The 21,043-nt window shown below is 42.8% G+C and overlaps 4 protein-coding genes across 6 annotated transcripts; 1 reads left to right on the forward strand and 3 right to left on the reverse strand.

Moving 5' to 3' along the window:
* Positions 1-19: 19 nt before the first annotated feature.
* On the reverse strand, positions 20-3,751 carry aanat2 (arylalkylamine N-acetyltransferase 2). The gene is made up of 3 exons (XM_047571428.1): positions 1,231-3,751; positions 926-1,080; positions 20-824 (listed from the first exon to the last, which is right to left on the reverse strand). The coding sequence occupies exons 1-3, from the start codon at positions 1,394-1,396 to the stop codon at positions 519-521; spliced, it is 627 nt and encodes a 208-aa protein (XP_047427384.1). The 5' UTR covers positions 1,397-3,751; the 3' UTR covers positions 20-518.
* A 135-nt stretch (positions 3,752-3,886) lies between these two features.
* On the reverse strand, positions 3,887-11,212 carry mgrn1b (mahogunin, ring finger 1b). 2 transcript variants are annotated; one of them, XM_047571427.1, is made up of 17 exons: positions 10,632-11,212; positions 9,811-9,929; positions 9,615-9,703; positions 9,391-9,537; positions 8,755-8,872; positions 8,603-8,669; positions 8,463-8,506; positions 8,335-8,382; positions 7,750-7,818; positions 7,497-7,656; positions 7,272-7,381; positions 6,954-7,168; positions 6,662-6,773; positions 6,534-6,579; positions 6,328-6,432; positions 5,972-6,017; positions 3,887-5,762 (listed from the first exon to the last, which is right to left on the reverse strand). In XM_047571427.1, the coding sequence occupies exons 1-16, from the start codon at positions 10,717-10,719 to the stop codon at positions 5,977-5,979; spliced, it is 1,578 nt and encodes a 525-aa protein (XP_047427383.1). In that variant the 5' UTR covers positions 10,720-11,212; the 3' UTR covers positions 3,887-5,762; positions 5,972-5,976. The 2 variants fall into 2 exon arrangements, with proteins under 2 accessions (XP_047427383.1, XP_047427382.1); XM_047571426.1 differs by lacking the exon at positions 5,972-6,017.
* An 827-nt stretch (positions 11,213-12,039) lies between these two features.
* Positions 12,040-18,886, forward strand: cdip1 (cell death-inducing p53 target 1). 2 transcript variants are annotated; one of them, XM_047571429.1, is made up of 6 exons: positions 12,040-12,170; positions 13,341-13,399; positions 14,111-14,262; positions 14,684-14,833; positions 15,093-15,372; positions 17,198-18,886. In XM_047571429.1, exons 3-6 carry the CDS (start codon positions 14,187-14,189, stop codon positions 17,307-17,309), a joined length of 618 nt encoding a protein of 205 aa, XP_047427385.1. In that variant the 5' UTR covers positions 12,040-12,170; positions 13,341-13,399; positions 14,111-14,186; the 3' UTR covers positions 17,310-18,886. The 2 variants fall into 2 exon arrangements, with proteins under 2 accessions (XP_047427385.1, XP_047427386.1); XM_047571430.1 differs by having other exon boundaries at positions 12,045-12,170; positions 14,687-14,833.
* Positions 18,729-20,915, reverse strand: polr3k (polymerase (RNA) III (DNA directed) polypeptide K). Its single transcript, XM_047571433.1, has 3 exons — positions 20,641-20,915; positions 20,437-20,524; positions 18,729-19,138 (listed from the first exon to the last, which is right to left on the reverse strand). The coding sequence occupies exons 1-3, from the start codon at positions 20,749-20,751 to the stop codon at positions 19,011-19,013; spliced, it is 327 nt and encodes a 108-aa protein (XP_047427389.1). The 5' UTR covers positions 20,752-20,915; the 3' UTR covers positions 18,729-19,010.
* Between the last annotated feature and the right edge of the window lie 128 nt (positions 20,916-21,043).

Consider the following 21,043-nt stretch of genomic DNA (forward strand, 5'->3'; position numbering starts at 1 on the left):
TCAGGAAATGCCTGGTGAAGATTGTGTCACACTTTATTCTCAGTAAGCAACATGGGAACAGAAAGATTTCTACTAAAAAGTCCAAAAAAAAACAAACAATACATGTGTTTTGGTGGCCGAATGATCAGCATGTAGCTCTGACGACTAATACTTCATTCAGCGTTTCTCTTTTCTACAGTTTACAAAAATAGAATTGTATTTACACGAGAAGATTTAATCAGTTTCCTCATTAGAAATTATAAATACATGAGAGGAGATAAAACACAGGGCTCGCAAAACTGATGTCCTACGGGAGACAGAAGACATATGAAATTAAGAAATTATTAAATGCAGAAGAAAAAAAAGAAAAACTCTTTTATTTTGCCACAAAATTCCTTCACAAAAACCTCGCTTCTTGTTCAGTGTGTTCAAGGGAGACGGATGCTGAACCCAGTCCCTTTTATCTGTCCATCTGCTGTTTTGTTTGCCCGCTCCGAGTCCGTGTCAGAGGTGACCGAGTGGAGGGAGGTTTCGAGGGGCTAGCAGCCGCTGTTCCGCCGCGCGTACGCCTGTCCGTCCAGCGTGTGCTCCATCTCCAGGAAGCGCATGTTGGACACGGAGATGGCCGACGGCCCTTTCTCCTTGAAGCCGGCCTTGAGGTAGAACGGCACCAGGAAGTCTTCGCAAATCAGCAGGGCCCTGCGGAGGCCCGGCACGCAGCGCAGGTACTGCAGGTAGCGCCACAGGAGGATGGAGCCCTTGCCCTGCTGGCGGCAGTGGCGGTGCACCGACAGCACGTGGATGTGCACGGTGGAGGAGTCCGGGACATGCTGAGTCATGGCCTCCTGGGAGAGATTAATATGCGCGCGTTATGAGCCACAAATGTTAACACCCAGTTTTAAGAAAATCTCACCAGAGTTTGGTCATATTCCCTTCGTGTCAATACCTGCGAAAGCCTCTCTTTGTCCCAGCCGGAGCCGATGATGAAAGCCACCAGTTGTCCTTCTTCAAACCAGCCCAGGGACAGCTCGGGGCACTGACCCAGGAAATTAAGCACTTCGTCCAGCGTGAGCGGACACTCTCCGGACACGGAGACGAATGCTGGAGGGGTGAAAAGACACGTTGAGATCTGTCATTTTTTGTGAAAGTAATGGTGAAAGAAATCAGAAATACGAAACACGAATCAAATCTTGCGCCCGTGACGGACGCCGAGCAGACACCTCGGATCGGTTTGTCAGAAGCTGGACGTACCTTCTCTCTCGATCTCAAACACACTGATGGCGTCTTGGGGTGTGAGGTTCCTGAACTCGCTGGCAGGGAGCGTGTGCCGTCTCTGCTGCTGGGATCTGACCATCCGGAGAGGCGCCTTTTGAAAGAAAGGCTTGAGGAACGGTGAGCCGCTGACCTGTTGTGTCATGGTGCCCCGATACGGCGACGCTAGGAGGTTCTGGATGCTTCACGGGGCTCCTCTTCTTGCTCCTTCTTCACCGCTGTGTGTTATCTTGTTCTGTGAAAGTCTCACTCTGACACACATCAATGCCGAAGCCGAAAGCCTGCAAGCGAGCGAAACTTCTCCGGTGCTCCGTTTTGTCCCGCGGGTCCGGCTGATCTAACTGTCCTCTGCTGGCGAGGCGCTGATCTTCCCGCCTCTCCGGCTTTCTCCGCCTCCTCTTCTCTCTATCTGATCTCATACCGCAAAGTGGTTGTCTCAAAGCAGGATTGCTGTCTGTGCACATGTCTCCAAAGTCTCTAAATCCCCCCCCGCCCCCGATTTGTCCCGAGAGTCATTTTGTTCTTGGCGTGTTTCCTACTGGATTAAACCATCCTTCGCAGACATACAAAGTTGTAGTCGCAGCAATTCCTCGCGCAAACACAAACTTGAAAAAAGGGCCCGTCCTCTCAGCCCCGGCTGGGTTTTTTACCGGGGTGCTACGAGCGAGACGTGGTTGTGACTGGACCGTGCACGTTTTGGGAGATCAAGGGCGTGTGGCCTGATTTAACTTTTTCTAAATGAGGAGGGGGGATTTGTGTGGATTGCTGTCGGGATGATTTCATCCCTCATAGAGATTTAGCGCGGGCTAATTAAATGAGGGAGCGCTTGCTTCGACCTGGCCTGTGGTAAACCCGTTTGCACAGACTCGTCTGGCACATTTTAATTGCTATGGGCAATTTTTTAATTCGTTATAAATACAATTTCTTCATCTATTGAAAGATAATCCCATGGTGCGGTGCTCTATATCATACATCTTATTCTTTTTTTTTTAATACAATGTGTGTGTGGATTTTAACCTTTTCAACCTCTTTTAGTTTTTTTACGTAGTGTCAAACCAAAACAGAGTTGTTTGAAGGATTAGTGTTTCACCCTACTTGTTGCTTCAACTCACAAATACGACAACGTCTCTGCTGATAGATCCTTGTGTGCTGTAAGGGGCAATCACATAGGTGGCTGCCCAATGAAATTATCCTTTGTGACTTTGAATTCAATCACTCCGTGTGGCCTAAGAGCCGTTCTCTTCAGTAATACCCTGTGGCCTCTTTAAACAAACTCTTGCAGCCAATGAAATGACGGAGCTAAGACTTGAGGTTCCTAGAAATCTTGTTTATGCTAATTCATATACAGTTCAGGAATGGGGACAGAGCAGGTTCGTGAGTCCGTGACCACATGCGGCCTGATTAGACTCTGACTTTGTGTGTGTGTGTACAGTAGTTTAACGTCACCCGCTGACCTTTTCCGGCTCAAGGTGTCACAGGCTCTAATCTCAGTGCGTGTGAGCGTATGCCGGCGCGCGCATTTTTTGCACTGTATTATGTTTTTACGGGCAAGCCCGCAGCCGCGGTGTAAGCGAACCCTCATTAAACTTTACACTGGTTTACACCTGTCGCTTCAAGTGGGCAACAGTTAATCATAAGCGCTGCGGTATGCCTTCGCTGTCAACAGCTTTTTGTGATGTGTAGAAAGTGAAATACACCCCGATGGGGACTGTCGCCCGCAAGCGTCGCTCGTGGATTGGCCCTTCCTTCCGCCACGTATTACATGTGTTTGATTTAATATGAAATCCAGGTTTATGCAGTAGACCGTACACGAGGAATAAGGCACTTCCAGTCGTGTGTATATCTGATCTACCTGCAACACGCAATCTCTTGCAACCCAGCAAAAAAATAAACCTCAATATGAGAATTTTGTCACATCTTAAAGGTCTGAACTATAAAATTAATAAAAAATAAATTACAGTTTAATTATACATATTCTATGCAGCCGCTAATATTTCTGATATAAACAAGCAAAATAACAAAAGTGAGCATAAACTCAAATTGCCTAGAATTCCTCCATGCGTTAGAAACAGAGGTCGCACATGTGTGAAAGCAGGTTCACGTTTGGAACACGGATTGTGCCTTTAAAATTAAAATAGGCACACAGGTGTGTGTGTGTTCGTCATTTCCTTTCTTCTCTCAGATTAAATAAATAAACTTCTCACATTTTTCCTTTAAACTAATATTTACAATTTACAATCTATCCACAGTTTAAAGCCCAATTTGGACACATATTTTTGGGGGATATTTTAAACACATAAAACAGAGCTCAAATATTAATCTCAATGTCAAGTGTTTTCAGGTAGAAGATTAACTTGAGCTCAGGTTTCACTGCAGTCCATGGTCCGTTTATTGCATGCAATCAAAACTGCAGCGGGACCCAGACGTACAGTTGCGTTGCCTGCTTGGCCAGGAGAGGGCAGCGTTTACCCAGACGGACGCATCATTATCAGGAATCTACACTGACTGAAAATATCTGTAATGGTAGTCTTTGATCATTTTTGTGTACTCTTCACTTTGAAATGAATCAGTGTAGTTGAGCTGTCCGTCCTAAGATATATATAAATATTGGCGCGGATCAGAGAACAGTTCGTAGTTGAAGTACTGGATCTTTGTTCTTTATTGTTATACACATGCTGCTGTACACACGAGGAGAGACAAGTATTGATTCTACAGAGAGCCACAAACCACCTACTGTGGAGTTATCCTGGATACCAGGTCAATAGTGGTCAGAACAGGAAGGCACAGTGTCAAGTTGAAATGGCACAGAAGGGGAGGGGAGGGGAGGGGAGGGGAGGGGAGGGGGGGACAAAATAAGCACATTACTTAAAAGCATTGAGAGGTTCGGGGCCTCCACGAATTCACATGCAAAATGCGAGCCCAGTTATTAAAATGCAAAGTTTGCACCTATTGCATTGGATGTGTTCCTTCCAATAACACGTACGTTACAAGAGTCCACTTAAACCTAAGTACTAATATTAAATGCATAAACTGACGCGTGGCCGTGACATAGTGAATGAACCGTTCCAATCGAATATTGCTCGATAACAATAACGAGATCATTTTTTTTTCCAGTAGCATGAAGTTTGCGATAGAAAAAAAGGCTCTGTACATCGGCATCAAAAAAAATAAAAATAAAAAAATCAAACAATGGGGCTGAAACTGCTGTGTATATCGTAGAATTGTTTAAGACCACTAATGTCCATTGCGACAAGCAGGCAGCCATATTACTTCAAGGCACATATAGATCTATATGCATGGCGCTACTCATACAGGACCAAGGTAAGTAAAAGGCGCAGCAGCCACACGAACTCGTGGCCCCCTTTTTTTTGCAGCCACATCACATAAGCGGACACAGGCGTCGCCACAAAAAAAAAAAAAAAAAAAAAGAAGGACAACTGTACAGAGACCTGCCACATCTACGCCAAGCACGCTTACTGTGTCACACTAAGTCAGCACACACGTAGATGGAGGATCTATGCTTGTTGCAGGCTTTAGCCATCTTTGAGTTCAGCTGTGATTTATTTGAAATAATGTGCATGTTAACTGAACCTAGTTACGTCACTTCAGTTGCAGGGTTTGTTTTCTATATAATATGCAAGTGGACAATTTTAGGAGGAACTATGTAGAATCCTGGTAGTTATTACACACAGATATCACATCATCATTTGAAGTAAGAAAACAGACGTAGCGTTGTTTAAGACAGCAGACAGCTTAAACTAATCTCATTATATACTTTTGTTATAAGGAATGGATTTTGTCAGGCGCAAAATCACTTCACTTTTTACACAAAGATACACAAGTAACACAAATATATAAAGCAAATCAAGCGGACAGGGAAACAGTCCTCGAGTTACTATGCCTAACGTCGCAGCTGATATCTGAGAACAAACTACATTTTATAAATTCTTCGCGATTTAGTGTCAAGAAATGGATACAGAGTTAAGTGAAAGTAAGTGTGCTTAAAGGCACCACCACGAAAGGCAGTGAGAAATCTCTGGAACCGACGTTATTAAGACTTTAACTCTGGTCGAGAGCCACACAACACGCAGGTACTAATGAAATGTTTTCAGAGCCGGGGAAACAATATATCTTTTTAAAGATGAGTCATAAGAGTAAGGTAGCAAAAACCTCCGCGTTGCCGCGGTCGAATTTGTTTTGTAATGTCGAGAAGAGACAGTGATGGAATAAACAGAGTCCTCCCTCGTCCTTCCTTACTTGGCCGTTGTCGGCTGTAATCACACGAGCAGAAGACTGGGTAGACTGGCTGGCTGGCTGGCCGGCTGGGTGGGTGGGTGGGTGGGGGGTGGAAGGAAGGAATGGAGTGAATGATCTTTGTGAAGAAAAGCTGGATCAGAGTCACGGGTTGAGGTGTTCATCTTCCATGTGAAGGCTGCTCGTAGGACACAGGAGAGGCTGGCTGGAGCAGTTTGTGCTCTGACTTTTCAGGCTTTCTGTCGACTCCGAAGAACCTGGAGAGAAACGATCAACCTATAAACAGCACGGCCCGAAGGGGAGTCTCCTGGTCTAACGGGAGACGGGCATTTAAAACTTGCTTAAGGCCTCACATTCTTTTTTTTTTCTAGCTGCGATAGATATCCGTGAATAAGGAGGACAAGATTCAGAGAGAGCAGTAGCGCTCGTACACAGAGAAGCAGAGCAGACAGGAAAGCCTACATACCACAGTTACTCCTCCAAACCAATAGAGCAGGAATCGGGACCTAGAGCTGCCCAAAGTGAGGAGGTACAGAGAGACATGGTGACAGGGGACACAACGGGAGCGTTAAGAAACACACAGGAGCACGGGTTAGAGGCAAAGCACGGGAAATCACGGCTTTAAAGTCTTTAAAGTCAGAAGAAAGACTGAGTATCAGAGTGGGGACTTAACATCTAGTCCCGAACCAGGAGATGCAGTCAAAGCCCACGAATAAAAAGATGACACATATAATACATATCCCATTTCTTTCATCCCTTTCCTGTTTAGAGAAGTTCAGAGATGATGATATCTGTTCATCGCTCCTGGCGCAGCATTCTCACCTGGCAGAGACAGGTCACCCGGCGGGTCGCTCTCCGTTTTGGTCAAGCTGCTGTGTTCACTGCTGCAGTCCTGCAGGATGTCTCCTCCAGAGTGCATCCTGTCCTCTAACCAATCAGGAAGAGAAAGACACCGTCAAACACCGTCAAACCTCGTCAAACGCATTACGGGCATCGTGGTTCACCGAGCGCAAAATCACGAGCCTCACCGTCATCTGGAGAAAGGGATTCTGCCACATCCTCGGTCGCTGTGGCCTGGAAGAGAAAGGAGGAAGTGTTGTTTTTTTGTCCACAAGAGAGGAAGTTTAAAGGGCCAGACAGGAGAGTGGCGGCTTACGTCTGTGGGGGCGGGGCTGCTGGACAGCATCGTGTGCGGCTGAGCATCTGACATCTCCGACAGCTTCTCCTCATCCTCCTCCTGGATGGGAGACGATGGAGATCTGAGGGTGCTGGAGGAGAGACAGGGAAGACAGAATGAATACCTAATGAAATGTGTTAAGGTATACAGCTGATTACTGATAAAGCTCCAGGGAATATGAATCTTAACATTTAGTCCAACTTTCTGTCCCAACCAGACGTCGTGCAGTTGTGGTTTTACGTATATGTAAATATTTTCTCTGTGTGGTTACCTGTCGGGTGACTTGCTGACTTTGCCTTTCTGCAGGCTTCCATCGCTCAAATGCTCTGGGGAGCTCAGCTGTCTGTTGTCACCCCCCAGACCCCCCGAGAAGTTGATTTCATCATAGAGGGGGACAGACGGGATGGGGGGGGAAACCGACCGCAGACCGTTCAGAGCCTCCAACAGCGAGATAGGTTCAAAGCCAGGAGGAACCGAGTCAGAGCTCTGCAAACAGAGCAATAAAAAAAAAAAAGATAAGATGTAATGCTGCCCCACTTACTTTAAACTTCCAAGTGTGTGGAGTGAATTTGAACTTTTGGGAACTTACCGAGTGCTCGTCGTGGTCCATAGTCTGAGCCAGAACGGGACTGAAGGACACGGGAGAAAGAGCACCAGGCTTTTTCCTCACAGCTCTGATCTGCAGCAAAGCTCTGAAGGCTGCGTAGAGGAAACAAAGGTCACACTAAACAACAACAATAACACATTTATGAGTGAAGCCGCATTAAACTTCCCACAGAGCACTGTGTAACACATATAATGTCGTGCTCCTTACGCAGCCTGCAGATGGGACAGTTGTTGGCCTGGTAACGCAGCGTGTCTGCACAGGAGTTGCAGAGACACAAATGTCTGCAGGGCAGGATGAGTGTGTCTCGCAGGTCCGACAAACACACAACACACTCGTTGCTGTTGTCACTGTTTTCGTCATCGGATGGCTACGGAAAAAAATAAAAAATAAATTAAGGCCATCCATACAAACCAACACATGGCTACTGCATAACGATGTACGGGAATATTTTCACTGAAACCTTGGTTTCTTGGTTGTTTTTGTTCTCAATCCCATAGATCTCTTGTAAGAGGTAGCTCACACGATCCACCTACGAAAGTTAAAGAAGCAGACATTTAATGTTCATGTTCCACTAACCCACAATAACAAGTTCAATTCAGTACAGCATAATGCTGCAATGATTTCCATGAGAAAACATCACAATTCAGATAAACAGTGTGCAACTATTCTGCTGAGGTTTGAATGATTCCAATGAGATGGTGCTTTTGTTTCACAGCACCCACGTTTAAATCACATCTTAGACCTTGACAAAGTTCTCCCTTCACAATACTTGTAATATGACAAAAGGTTTAAAATCACAATATCATATTGTGGCTTAAAACTGATACTGTGTCATGTGGACAAAAAGTACTGTTATTCTAAACAGGCTTGTTTTGTCTTATTTTTGCATGCACTCCTAGCCCTGCTTAATATAATCACTGCATCAAGATGAACAAGACGTCAGATGTCCAACCCCAACACGTTACAGAGCACACTGCATTATTCACGTCAATAACAGGGCAAACAGCAAAGGTCAATGCTGAAATAGAAACATTCATAAACCTACAATTTGCTTCTGCTTCAGGGGCTTCACAGAGAAACTGCCATCAACGTGCTGGAGACAAAAAGAGACGGATCATATACAAACTGCTTTGTTTTAACAGACTACACTCGCTCGTTGTGATGTATACGTACTCTTTCAAAGGCTGCCAGTAGTACATGGGCATGTCCAAGGCAATCTTAAAAAAAAAAAAAGTTAAAACAAACTTTGTATGAAGTTCTAGTACTTAGCATCAGTGCAGTTCATTTGGACTGTTACAAGCAGTGACGCTTACCGTCCCCTTCATCAACCACAGCTTGGATCACCATAGGAAACACTCCTCGGTCGAGGTCAAAGTTCAGCTACAAAGAGAGAATATAGATGTATTTAATTATGTACAAGTGTGAATGAATAAATAAGCTTTGAACGTCAGCAGCAGATACTCACATCCTCCTCTTTCCACTCGCTGAAGTCAATTTTAAAAGACGGCATGGAGAACTGTTGGCTCACCCCCCGCTTGTAATGCACAGTTTCAGAGGCCAATAATGGATCCTTTGGACTGTACCTGGAAATGAACAGTTGCAGAGAAGAACCCTCAGTGTATGCGAAGATGAAAGATTGTAGCGCAGAAATAAAAATAAAAAATGTGTTTATCAGAGACATGAGGAGGGGAGCCATTATTCCAGCTGGTTTTGACAATTGGACATTAACAGATCTTTAAGTAATAGTGAGTTCATTAGTGCCGCCAACACAATCTGTCTGATTTTGGAAAAACACATCATCTTTTTAGTCTCATCATAAGGTGGCTCTTATTTTCATCTTTCTCCATCTTATCTACAGTATCCATGGTGACTGATGGTTGCTAAGGACCCAAAGTATCTATTCTAGACTTTGAGCACTGAGGCTCGATCTCGCCCCTCATAAAAATGTGGTATAAACATCTCTGGCAGCAAAATGAAGCACTAAGGTGTGTCAGACAGAATAAAATAACCAATTAAGGGCCAGATTATTTTCTGGTTGGCTTATAAATATGTAAAGCTTCATCATCATTCTTTAAAAAGAGAAAAAACTGAGATGTCATACACAGCCATCCCGTTGGAGAACTCCTCAAAGGCCTGGCAGTAGAGGGTGATGGCCACCCGAGCATCAGCGTCAAAGGTGAACTCCACACCATACTGGACTTTTGGTTTGCCACCGTCCTCCACTGGTGTGTCAGAGTCATCTTTATACCTGCAATCAAGAGGTTTGACAAACGTTACAAGCGTGTACCTTGAGTGCAATTTGTATTCCTGCCTCACTTCGTTTACCTGACCAAACGCAGAGAGTCCTTTCTGATGTTGACCAGACTCCTCAGGGTTTTCACAGGCTCATGGGGCGCAGGCGTCACATACGGAAACTAGAGAAAGACAAAACCAAATGAGTGAAAACATTTGACACGGATCAGTCTCATCACTGAGAGGACATGTGGAACTGCATCACAGTAGTTGTGCTTAGGTTTCTAACCTGCACTGGCCTATTTCCGAGAAAATTCAAGTCCATGTTTTCCCCGAAAAGGTATCCTTCTGGATGTGGTGTGTCGAATTTCTCTCCTCCCATGAAGAAGTGGCTGGCAAAGTAATTCCCTGTAAATGAGGGGGAAATAAGTTAATTAATAGCCGGGACTATTTTTAGCAGAAAGAGCAGGCTAATGTTGAATAATTCAGTCATTTCAGAGACAGGAGCGATGCAGCCTCAATGAACTTTCAACCCCTTAGAAGAACTTTGAAAACATAATATTATCACTTGTCTAAATAGGTCTAGATTTCCGCCAAGGGAAAATGTATGTTAAATAAACATTTTTTAAATAGGTTTTCGAAAGTTTCCTGATCATTTATTGAGCAGTTCCTTTGCTGTCTCTCTTAAAGGTGTTAAACATTATTGTGAGCAGCCTTAAAAGAGTAAACAGCACAGAAAAGTGTGATTTATTCGCTTTTAAATTAAAGGCTGGATGATCTTTAGTATCTCAGTTCGTACACAAGAGAATAAAGAAGATCACGGCGCCATAATTACTTCACAATGTGTCAACCTGATCTATTTTGACAGACCTCAACGTTAGGTGCGACCTAGTCATAACAAGACTGTGACAAATATGACCTCTGGCCAGGACACTGGCAAATTTATATGCCATCACGGATGTTTACAATCAGTATTGATCTCAATTGCTGACGATCGTAGATAGAAAATACGCAGAAACCACAACTAGCTAAGTAGCGCTCGGTGTTTTGCTGTTTGTTATGGTTAAGCGAACCTTTATTAGGACTCTGATTGCACTGTCGATCTCTTACCAGATTTAGGTGGGAATCGATAGGCCGAGTTGGCCTGGATATCGATGTCCTCAACCCCAGCGATTCTGCGACTCAGGATGGAGCCCATCTTTCTCCGTTGGATCGCCGATGTTAGCTACGTTCAGCTAAAAGCTAACGACGCGTCAGCAGCCGCTATTACCACTAACCTGGGCCGACGCCGACGTCCTAATAAATACAGCACCTACCAAAAAAAGAAAAGCTAGCTTCGGCTAGTTTGACATTTTAAACGCCGTGTTTGTCGTCTGTTGTGCTGCGAAGAAGCAGGAAGCAGTCCGAGGGAGGGGAGCTGTTGTTGTGCCAGAGCTGTGTGCTAACCAGGGAGTCAACCTGATAGGCTGTCCTCGCGCAAGGGCGTTCGCTTTGTGTGAAGGGACCGTCCGGAGAGAAGCACGGAGCCACTTAAGTCAGGTCAGCAGGGGAAGAGGTCAGCGGCTCGGTCATTTTAACGTGGCAACAGTTAAAAATAAATGGGAAGCAGAAGTAAAAACGCTAAACCACACATAGCAAATTTAGGTACAAAGTAACAATGTGGAAAGTAATTTTATGTTGGTTTCCAAGCTAGCCAAGTGCTCCTTTTCATACTATGCTCAACTGTGATCAATAAAACATTCAATTATAAAATTCATTTAATTTAGGTAGATGATTTTTGATTTTTTTTTTACCGAGAGTGTTGCATTGTTTCACAGATGCTTTGTTGCTAAGTTGAATTTGACCAGTTTAATATTGCAGTTTCTGGTCGTGACCACTAGCGGGCAGTAACACACTCATGATCCTCTGTGCTCCTCGAATCTTCTGGTGGTGACTGGAGATCAGTCTGCTCTGTCACTATTCAATACCGACATGCACAGATAAACATTATAATCCTGGTGGCATTAATGTCTCACACTGTGAGGAAATGCAATATGCCACATCCGGCATTAATACAAATTATTCACGATGATAATTATAATGCATAATTCTATTTAATGACAAAAAATAAACACATAATAAATAAGAGTCAACAAATAGAAGTAGCTTTAACAGCTCCAACAAGCATTGTTTTAACAGTTGTTTTAATAATGTTTGGACACCTACTTGACATAGCACTTTTTATATTCTTTTGGTTATTTTACTCTGGTTTTCCTCATACAATTGTAAATGCATTTTAATAATAATAATAATAATAATAATAATAATAATAATAATAATAACAATACACCGTCTTACTGCATTGACACTGACGTGGAAGGTGTGTTCGTGCAGTCTTGATAATAATTTAATATTGGACCCCAGGAAGAATAGCCCTTGCCCCTATAATAGAGTGATGACTAATGGGGATTCTATTAATAAATATGAAAAAAAAGTGAAACGTGAAATACGTAATAAACACTTTCGCATGATTACGTCCTGATTACTGACGCCAGGCGTAAATCCGTCTCGGCGGATGTTGACTCTCCTCGGTCGGGAGGTCGGAGGCTGCTAACGTCAAACAACTTCAGACTCAGCAAGAGAGCTGCTGGGATTTTCTCCCACAACCAGGTAAGTTAGCGTTTCTTTCCACCCCACACTGACAGCTGCATCACTACATTCATAAACAGGGAAACTTTCCCCTCACTCGTTGACTTGTTTACTCCTTTAACTGCTGCATGGTCGGTCTGTTGTTTCTCTGTCAAGAATGGCGACGCTAGTTAGCCGTTTAACGGCAGCTAGCTGGCTAGCCGGCGAGCTAACGTGATGTTTTTTTTTGCTGTTTTCTGTTGCTGAACAAACACATTACTTGTCTTAAACGCGACCCTAGACATGAGCACACACAAGCATCCACTTTACATCGTCCCTGGGATGATTAAAAACGGTGTGAAACAGGAACCAGTGTGACCTGACAGTTAGCTAATAACGGTAACATCTGTCCGTGTTGTCTCTCGCGTTAGCTCCGTTTATTGTTAAAGGGAATAATTGTTTGACACTACAATCACCAGGTTGTGTTAACATCAGAGCTTTATTTCACTGGCCCGCATTACGTAACTAAGTTATTCATGATTAGTTGTGCAAGTGGCTTTCAGCAGGATTAACGGCGACGGGATTTAAAAGAAATTACACCAGCTAGCTTCTGTAGCTCGTAGGTTGGCTAAGAAATTAGATACATGTTCTCATTGAACTAACATTAATATTTATTTACTGTGTCATTTTTGTTTTTCCATATTTAAACTGTCACACAAGCGACCTTGTCGCTACTAGTAGTACTACTATTGAGGATACCACGTTAAGGGGTGTGTGTTTTTTTACTTCATCCCACAGCATTTTATTATCAGGGCTCTCGATTTTTATGCTTAGGTTGGAGATTTTTGTTTGTTTGTTTGTTTGTTTTTTGAGTCGGACAAGGGTGAAGTGTTTGAGGATAATCCCTTTAAACCAAATATGTTTTATTTGCGACTTTCTGGCAACAAGAAAAAGTGTTTTCTGACTGACTGATCAGTCGCTGATTCAAGCAGAACAGTCTGCCTTCCCCTCATCCATCCATAGATAACTCATCTCTTTTGTACATGTCCATGTTACTAATGTGCAGCAAGTTTTATCACTTCTCATTATGAGAAATGTCATGTGTCCTGCGTGGACGTATTGAAATGCCAGTGTCTCACACTCAGTGCATGAGACTTGAGAGCTCTCCTGTTTATTCTGATCCTGCCCATTTCTATTGATCCTTTCCTCCAGGTTGTGGCACATCTGCCGGCTCCCTCTAGTGGACTCCTTCCTTTTCCCGTCTGCTTCAGGTAAACACCCACAACAGATTACACATGTGCAGTGTAATCCAGTGTGTGTCATGCTTTCACCTGTCTGAACTCCCGGAAAGCAAGCACCTCAGGACCTCAACTGTTTGACAAAACAAACACTTGGTCCATGGGTCATACAGCTACATAACACTTCATTTCCAGATTTCCTTTTTCGCAATTTACAGTCATGTCATCAGAGATCAAACTTACACATGCTCCTAAGACTTTTGGTGAACACTGCATTTACCCACAGCGTGCATTATTTAGCCAAGGAGAGAATGAAATTTTAGCAGGGGGTCTGGAAGGAGGAGGAGTTCTCATTTGCCCACTTGTTTTTTTCTGTTTCTAATCACTCTCATGACCAGGTGTTATGAGAATTACTATGTAAAGTTGGGTTATGTTTTACTCAGAAGATGCAATGAAAACCAATTCCTAAATTGTACTGTCACTTGGTGTCACTCAATCTTCTAAACTGACACATTTCTTACAGCACATTTTGTTGTTCAGGTAATCTTCCAATAAATCAGGCCATCAAAATATGTTGTCAGACGATGTTCTCTGTCTCCAAGTAGCCTTAAACAACTTCCCCTTCATTTCGCTACATCAAGTTCTTCATTAGCCTCTGTGACTGTTGTTGGAACATTTAAAATCTGTGTCAGAGAGTAATGAGCGAAGGGACTCAAACTGTGCTTTTTTTTTTTTTTCTTGCAGAGCAAAAAGCGACCTATTGGAACTGTGAGCGGACCTCACGTTTGGACCCATCTGCTCGTTCAGACATCCGGCCATTATGTCCAATGATCCTCCCCCTCCGTACCCTGGAGGCCCCAGCGCTCCTCTCATCGAGGAGAAGAACGGACAGCCTGGTAATGTAGCCGAACACGCAGGATCGTAGTTAAATGTTAGCAGGCAGCCACAGCGCTGGTGCTGATTTAAGATCTGAGTGAAACGATTGGCTGAGGTTAGCTCCTCATAGACCATAATAGACCAAGCTTCAACCACTGAGGTTTTTAAAAAAAAAAAAAAAAAAAAGTGATCGGTGAGTGCATCAGTCATGATGACTTTATTGAAACACTTGTGCTACCATAAAGTGTCTTGTATATAAACCACAGAAAGTCACCAGGAGAAGATGTCCCAGTGCAGTGACTCTGAATGTGTGCTTTATTGATTCAGTGGTGTATTTCCTGTATGTCAGATGTCATTTTGATCATTTATTTCAGTGTTGACTCACAGCAGTGTAGAGCTCTCCTCCTCAGTGCCAATATTCTCATGTGCACTGTCTTTCAGCAGTAAGAACTGGTCCTCCACAGGGACAGCCCTTGCCTCCAGACTATGGTCCTCCACCCTATGAGGGGCCACACCCAGGCTTCCTGCCCCCACATGTCCCCGGGGAAGGCCCCATGCCGATGCCGATGCCGATGCCTCCACCGCTACAAGGTGCTGCAGACTGTCTGCAAACATAAATCAACACAAATAGTATCATCATGGGTTTGGTTGGTAGAAGCTAGAAAATAAAAGTTAAGGATGCTACATGAGCGATATTATGTCTGGCAGTAAAAAGAACACTTAGTTCTCAGTTCAAACCAGTTAATTGCTTTGGTGTTTAATTTTTTAAGTAATCTGTGCAACACATTGAGGCTAGATTAGTTCCCCCTGCAGTTCTGCCTATGCTAAGATCCACGTTCATTCTCTGCAGGTGGCGCCTGCCCGCCGCTGCCACCCGGTCACTTTCATCACCCCATGCCGGGACACATGGGGCCTGGGCCCGGTCAGTTTGTCCACATGGGAGGTCACACGGCGACCGTCCTCGCTCCTCCAGGAGCAGCCACGACCGTGACCGTACTGCAGGGGGAAATGTTCCAGACCTCGCCGGTGCAGACTGTGTGTCCACACTGTCAGCAGGCAATCATCACCCGCATCTCCCACGATGTCGGCCTCATGAACACACTCTTCTGCCTCTTCTGCTTCTTCGTAGGGTAAGTAGGGCCAGGGTTCAGAAGCTGGGCATAAGAGAGGTCTGATACCGTTGTGACCGTAGTCACGGAGCTCGTGTTTCAAATGTGTTATATTACATCCTAATGTGAGTGAGAGTAAGAAAGTTTGTCACCTTTACAAATGCAGAGATAATTTTGTGATATCTGAAAGATATAAGACATTTTTATGCTCCAGTGTATCGCGGTGACGTCTTTGTTGGTACATGATAAATGCCTGCACTGCGTGGATGCATTGTGGTAAAAGTTTTGCAGAAGTCTATTAGCTTTGCTGTTAAAGTCATTATGAAATGGATTTGCAGAGTGATTGCAACAGATCCATTTTCCCAAGAAGGCACCACACGCATTACATGTTCAGCTTGAGCCAGAAGCACTTCTGGTGAAGGAGAAGCACACAAGGAGGGATAGATTCAAGAAAGCATTTTATTAGATAACAAACAAACTCTAAAATATCTCACTCCGACTCCAACAAAATGACCTTTGTGCAATTGTTGGGTCAGATGATGTTTTTTAGTTGACATATAGTGAAAGACATATGCTCCCTTTGAAGTTCACTAGGAACACGAATGAAAGTGAATTCATTCTAATAGAATAGTCCTACATCTTCTCTTCATGAAGTCTGTGGTATCCACATGTTGTGTCATATAAGTGAGAGAGCTGTTGATTCAACTGCGTTTTCATTGTGCAGGCTGTGATTAGCATTGCTGTTGAACTGTGGTGTATCTGTTATTTTGACCACATTGTAGTCAGCAGGCGAGGCTAAATAACAAACACTTCTCTTTCGTTTAATTTAATCCAGTTTAACAGCACCACAAACTACACCCTCCAAAAATGAGCATGTAGTTGAATCAACACCTTTTGGACGCTGCATCAACATAAGCTGAACATATAACCTCCATGACACAAAGATTTAGTGCAGGACTGTTATGTTACTGCATTCAGAGGTGTACCTAATGAACTGGCAAATGTGTATATGATGACATTGTTAAAGGGATTCATTTAACACAAGGGGATCTGACCACAGTCTGATTGATTTGATTTCTGCACAATGACTCAAAACATCTGTCCTGAAAGTGAACTAAAAGTATTCAGAAAAAGGGGCCAAAAAGTCATGTTTGTGATACTTTTTTAAGTCCATCTGTTCACAACTGTTGTTCAGTGCCTTGTTTTGCTGCTGATCTTCCCAACACGTTTGTGGAAGTGTACATGGGGTGTTCAACATGGTGGTAGCATCCTTGTTAGTGCCTGTTTTGATGCATCTGGGCCAGAACAAGGTGCCTTCACTGATGGCCCAGTCAAGTCTGACGGGATCTTTCATTGAGCTGAATCTTAAGAGAAACTGGGTTGTGTAGCACGACAACGACTGCAAACACGCAAGTTGTTCTACAAGACAATGATTAAAGAAGAGCAAACACTAGATATGTTTTGAGAAGACCTGAAGCAAGCAGTTTGTGTGAGGAAACTCACCAACATCTCACAACTGAAGCGTTTCTCTAATGAGGAACGAGCTAAAATCTGACCTAGACACTGTAGACGACTGTTCAGCTGCTGCAGGAATAATTCAGTTGTGCTTATAGCTGAGGTCGCACCAAAAACTGAAAGCGATGGTTTACTTACTTTTGAAACTCGCTGTTGTCTCCAATAGATTAATGTACAAGTACAATGTATCAATATCATTCGTTGGATGGGTTCTCCTTGTCTACTTTCAGGACTTGTGTTGTTGTATCCACTAACGATTTGAGTGGTTTTTAGACAGAAATGAAAACTTTTATGTAAGCTTTCTTCTCATTTTGTTTGTTCTCATTCACAGGTGTGATCTGGGCTGCTGCTTGATTCCCTGTCTGATCGATGACCTGAAGGATGTGACACACACCTGCCCCTACTGTAAGGGCTACATCTACACATACAAGCGTGTATGCTAACCACCGACAGCCGTATGGTAAAGAGACATGTACATGCACACACATAAAGTCACAGCTCCTCCTGCTGGTAGTGACAGGCTTCTCCCTTCTTTTTTTTTTTGCAAAGTGTTGTGTAGCCCTCTTAAATTGTGCGTTTTTCTCATTAGTGCACAAAATATTTACTGTATATATCTCTCTCAGCAAACTTCTTTCATGTAGAAATCTCTGGCTTAACTGCACAGGATGTAGGGTACCTATCCACAGAGATGGGTAGGCAGCGGGCACAGAGGTGCATCTAATCCTGGAAGAACCCTGGGGAAAAAAAGGCTTGTGGTGTAATGCATGTGAATGAAGAAAAAAAAAAAAATACTGTTAGAGAAAGCTGTGAAAATAGTCACTTTACTTAATTTCATCTGTGAATTTTGCCCTGACGCAAGTGTATTCAAACATGCTGGTTCTTGTTTTTAACGTTTATTTCAGATATCTGATCCTCGATTTTAACAATATTGAGAACTGTGAACATTTTTGTCCGTGTCTGATAGTTTTCTTCTAATGGACCTTTCCCCCACATTTCCCTTTTATCACCATCACTTTTTAGAATTGATCATTTTCACGCCAGCAAACGAATATACGCTTTTCGGGGGCTATTCCCGAGGTGGATGTTACTTGCTATATTTAATCTTCAGGTCAGCAGTCACAGGACGTTTGGTGACTTACTGCTAATCTGTTACACATCAGCGCCATCTGTCCATGATCGTCTTTGATAATGAAGTCAACGTTTGCACTTTAAGTTGAAGATTTTCCTCTGACACTTTCATAAAAAATATTGATTAATCATTTGTCTGGGGAAAAAAATAACTTATTAGTAAAAGCAGAGCATATTTAGGAGTTAACATAAGTTACTTACCATATTTGCACTTATTCAGAGTAGACTCAAAGTGGAGCTTTACTACTGTTACTGATAGAGAAATAATGCATGCCATCTCAGAGTGAGTCTGATGCACCATTACAAGCTAGGTTATCCTCTCACTGATGCCATTAGACATATAGTTGAATTAATAATAAAATTAAAAAAAAAGGTTGACAAATTACAATGAAGTTACTATAATAATGTAATGATCAGCCTCTAACTTGAAGATTGCTTTCATTTCTCAGCTGCGTATTAGATGAATACAAATGTCCTTTAGCTGATGCTGAGCTCTGTTAGGAACAAGCTTTAAAAAATGATGAATGCATCTGACAAAACAACACGGTGATTCCACTGAATTTAATACTAACGGTAAACTGACCTTGTTCCGCGACAGCATGCCCAGTCCATCAGACACCGTCTCTCAACTAAGTACAGTCTGTCTGCATGAGGCACTAACTGTACATCTGTTTTTGTTTTTCCCTTTTGAGGCTAACCGAGTTGTGCAAGAAAATCAATTTTGAGCTGAAGGATTGCATTGAAATTTTAATATGAAATACTGTATGCCATTGTTGTGGATACTGCTGGTTTACATTGCTCTAAATGTCTGTGTTATGTATAACTATGTAAATCAACATCTGTTTGTTGTATACAGGTACTATTTTATCAATAAAAAACACAAAGGAAACTACTTTTGCTGTCGTGTTGACAATCAAATCATGGCCAGACGTTGAGTATCCAGAAGAAAGAATAAAGTTTTTCAGCTGAAACTGGAAATCATCAAAATACTCCTCTTCAGTTCAAGTGCAAAGTTGTCAGTCTCTCCATCTATGTCCACACTGGGCATTGCAGCATTTGTAGAACGTCGTCATCGGTTCGTCTGCTGATCGGGTTTGAATCTGCATGAAGTATGCCCGTGGATGTTCACACTTAGGACACTTTTCTGTTAAAAAAAAAAAAAAAGACAGAAGAAAAGTGTCAATCTGGAAAGACGACCACTTGCACGTTAGATTTGTTTTGGAAAAATATGCAAAACATTTCCAATGTGTTCTTTGACACATTATTTGAATTAGCAGAAGCAGAAATTAGTTCCGGTACTGTGCAAGTATGGAGTAAAGAGACCTAATTCAGTAAGAGATAATGTAATTTTTTTAATCACCCTCTCACTATACATTATCCCACTTAGAACACGGCCTACAACTAAATGATTAAATAATGTGACACACAATAATGAAGTGTGTTCATGTTGGGTGCTGTTTGCCTGGAACAGTTGAGCAGTGAACACCCATGAATATTGGTGACCCGACCAATCAGAATCAGGTATTCAGGAGAGTCATGTTATAAGGTGGGATGGACATCACAAAAAGAATCCAAGTCACTCAACATACCGATCAGTTCTGTTAAATCCATCATTAAGAAATTAAACACGGAAGATGTGTAAAACTATCCAGACCAGGCAGTCACATTATGAGATAGTGGTAAAGCTCATATTGGGCTGGAGCACTTTTTTTTTTTTTTTTTTTTTTGCCTAAGAAGAGCAAAAGTGACCTTTTGCCACCAAGCTGAATGCTTTGGTGGACAACAAACACTGCACATCAGCAGAAACAAAGCAACCCCCACTGTGCAGCATGGTGGTGGTGGCATCATGCTGTGTGGGTGCAGCAGGCCGTGGGTGGCTAATAGAGAGTAGAATGAATGCAGCAAAATATAAGGAAGATTTATTTGCCAAAATGACAATGAGCTGAAACGTTAGGGTTGGGCTTAAAAAACATATGTTGAGTTAATCATTATTCATTTGAAATATCCAATATATTTGGGAAAAAAATCTAATTTCTTGCATTCCTGTAAGAATTGTCTCTTTGGCCAACAACGTTTGGCAACGTTGCCAAACGGCAGTGTCCTGGTGTGAAAGCCTGACTGACGCCTGTCCACAAAGACTCGGTGCCATAGGTGCATCGCATTCACAAGGGACTGAATACTTTTCAAAGCCACTGTAATCCCTCAGCAGAAGTCTTTAAAATATCTGCAGACTGGTTATTAAATGAACTAGAAGTCAAATCCTGTGTTAGCAGCTTTGAACAATTACACTTTTAACTCATATGTCTGACTTTTCAACAATGACAACAGATCCACTCTGTGGATTTTTGCGTCCTGAATACAGATGCTGTTGGCTTTGATTATCTTTTTATTGAATTAAAAGATACAGATGAATACTAATATCAATATGAATGAGTGTCTTACCAGCAGTTGAGTCCACGTTTTCCCACGCTGCAGCCCCACCTAGGACATCATCCACCTCTTTTAACTTAGGATACTTCCTGTTATTTACCTGTGGAAAAACACAAACATACAAATTTCAGCCACATGTGAAAAAGAAGCGACACATTTCAATTGAAACCCACGTGTAGTATGTAAAACTCGTAGGTATATTTCATGGTGACTCACCTTCCTTGTGATGTTATGTACGTATGGACATGTATTGCAAGCAAATCTCATGCACTTCTGTCCTTCCTCGACAATTAAAACGTTCCCACAGGTTGGACAGAAAAGCAGCATGTTGCCGGTAAATTAATGTGCTACTTGCCTAGTACCAGACTCGGTTAAATTACATAATTTAACGATTAATTCAGAGCGTTTGCTGTAAACAACTCGACGCATGGGGACTAGCGGAAGTGCAGCAGCCGGTGAAATGGGGTACCCTCCTTTTTGCAGCTCGGTGGGAAACAATGCGATAGGATGATTTTAAAACAACAGAATCACACACAAATATTAACACTGTCAAAAGTAGCAAATCACTCGACTATTCGGTTGTTTAAATCAATTATAAAAGAGGGTCACTTTCCTGAGG

Source organism: Mugil cephalus, chromosome 20 (assembly GCF_022458985.1).
Source record: "Mugil cephalus isolate CIBA_MC_2020 chromosome 20, CIBA_Mcephalus_1.1, whole genome shotgun sequence".
Classification (NCBI taxonomy): Eukaryota; Metazoa; Chordata; class Actinopteri; order Mugiliformes; family Mugilidae; genus Mugil; species Mugil cephalus.

Excerpts from the sequence above, each read along its gene's own strand:
- aanat2 (XM_047571428.1), bottom strand. The coding sequence starts at position 1,396 with ATGACACAACAGGTCAGCGGCTCACCGTTCCTCAAGCCTTTCTTTCAA. Across the intron at positions 1,081-1,230 it reads GTTTGAGATCGAGAGAGAAG|CATTCGTCTCCGTGTCCGGA; the intron begins GTACGTCCAGCT and ends TCACCCCTCCAG. Across the intron at positions 825-925 it reads ACAAAGAGAGGCTTTCGCAG|GAGGCCATGACTCAGCATGT; the intron begins GTATTGACACGA and ends AATCTCTCCCAG.
- mgrn1b (XM_047571426.1), bottom strand. The coding sequence starts at position 10,719 with ATGGGCTCCATCCTGAGTCGCAGAATCGCTGGGGTTGAGGACATCGAT. Across the intron at positions 9,704-9,810 it reads TCGGAAATAGGCCAGTGCAG|TTTCCGTATGTGACGCCTGC; the intron begins GTTAGAAACCTA and ends GTCTTTCTCTAG. Across the intron at positions 7,169-7,271 it reads TGGACCACGACGAGCACTCG|AGCTCTGACTCGGTTCCTCC; the intron begins GTAAGTTCCCAA and ends CTCTGTTTGCAG.
- cdip1 (XM_047571429.1), top strand. The coding sequence starts at position 14,187 with ATGTCCAATGATCCTCCCCCTCCGTACCCTGGAGGCCCCAGCGCTCCT. Across the intron at positions 14,263-14,683 it reads GGAGAAGAACGGACAGCCTG|CAGTAAGAACTGGTCCTCCA; the intron begins GTAATGTAGCCG and ends ACTGTCTTTCAG. Across the intron at positions 14,834-15,092 it reads GATGCCTCCACCGCTACAAG|GTGGCGCCTGCCCGCCGCTG; the intron begins GTGCTGCAGACT and ends CATTCTCTGCAG.
- polr3k (XM_047571433.1), bottom strand. The coding sequence starts at position 20,751 with ATGCTGCTTTTCTGTCCAACCTGTGGGAACGTTTTAATTGTCGAGGAA. Across the intron at positions 20,525-20,640 it reads TACATAACATCACAAGGAAG|GTAAATAACAGGAAGTATCC; the intron begins GTGAGTCACCAT and ends GTTTTTCCACAG. Across the intron at positions 19,139-20,436 it reads AAACGTGGACTCAACTGCTG|AAAAGTGTCCTAAGTGTGAA; the intron begins GTAAGACACTCA and ends TTTTTTTAACAG.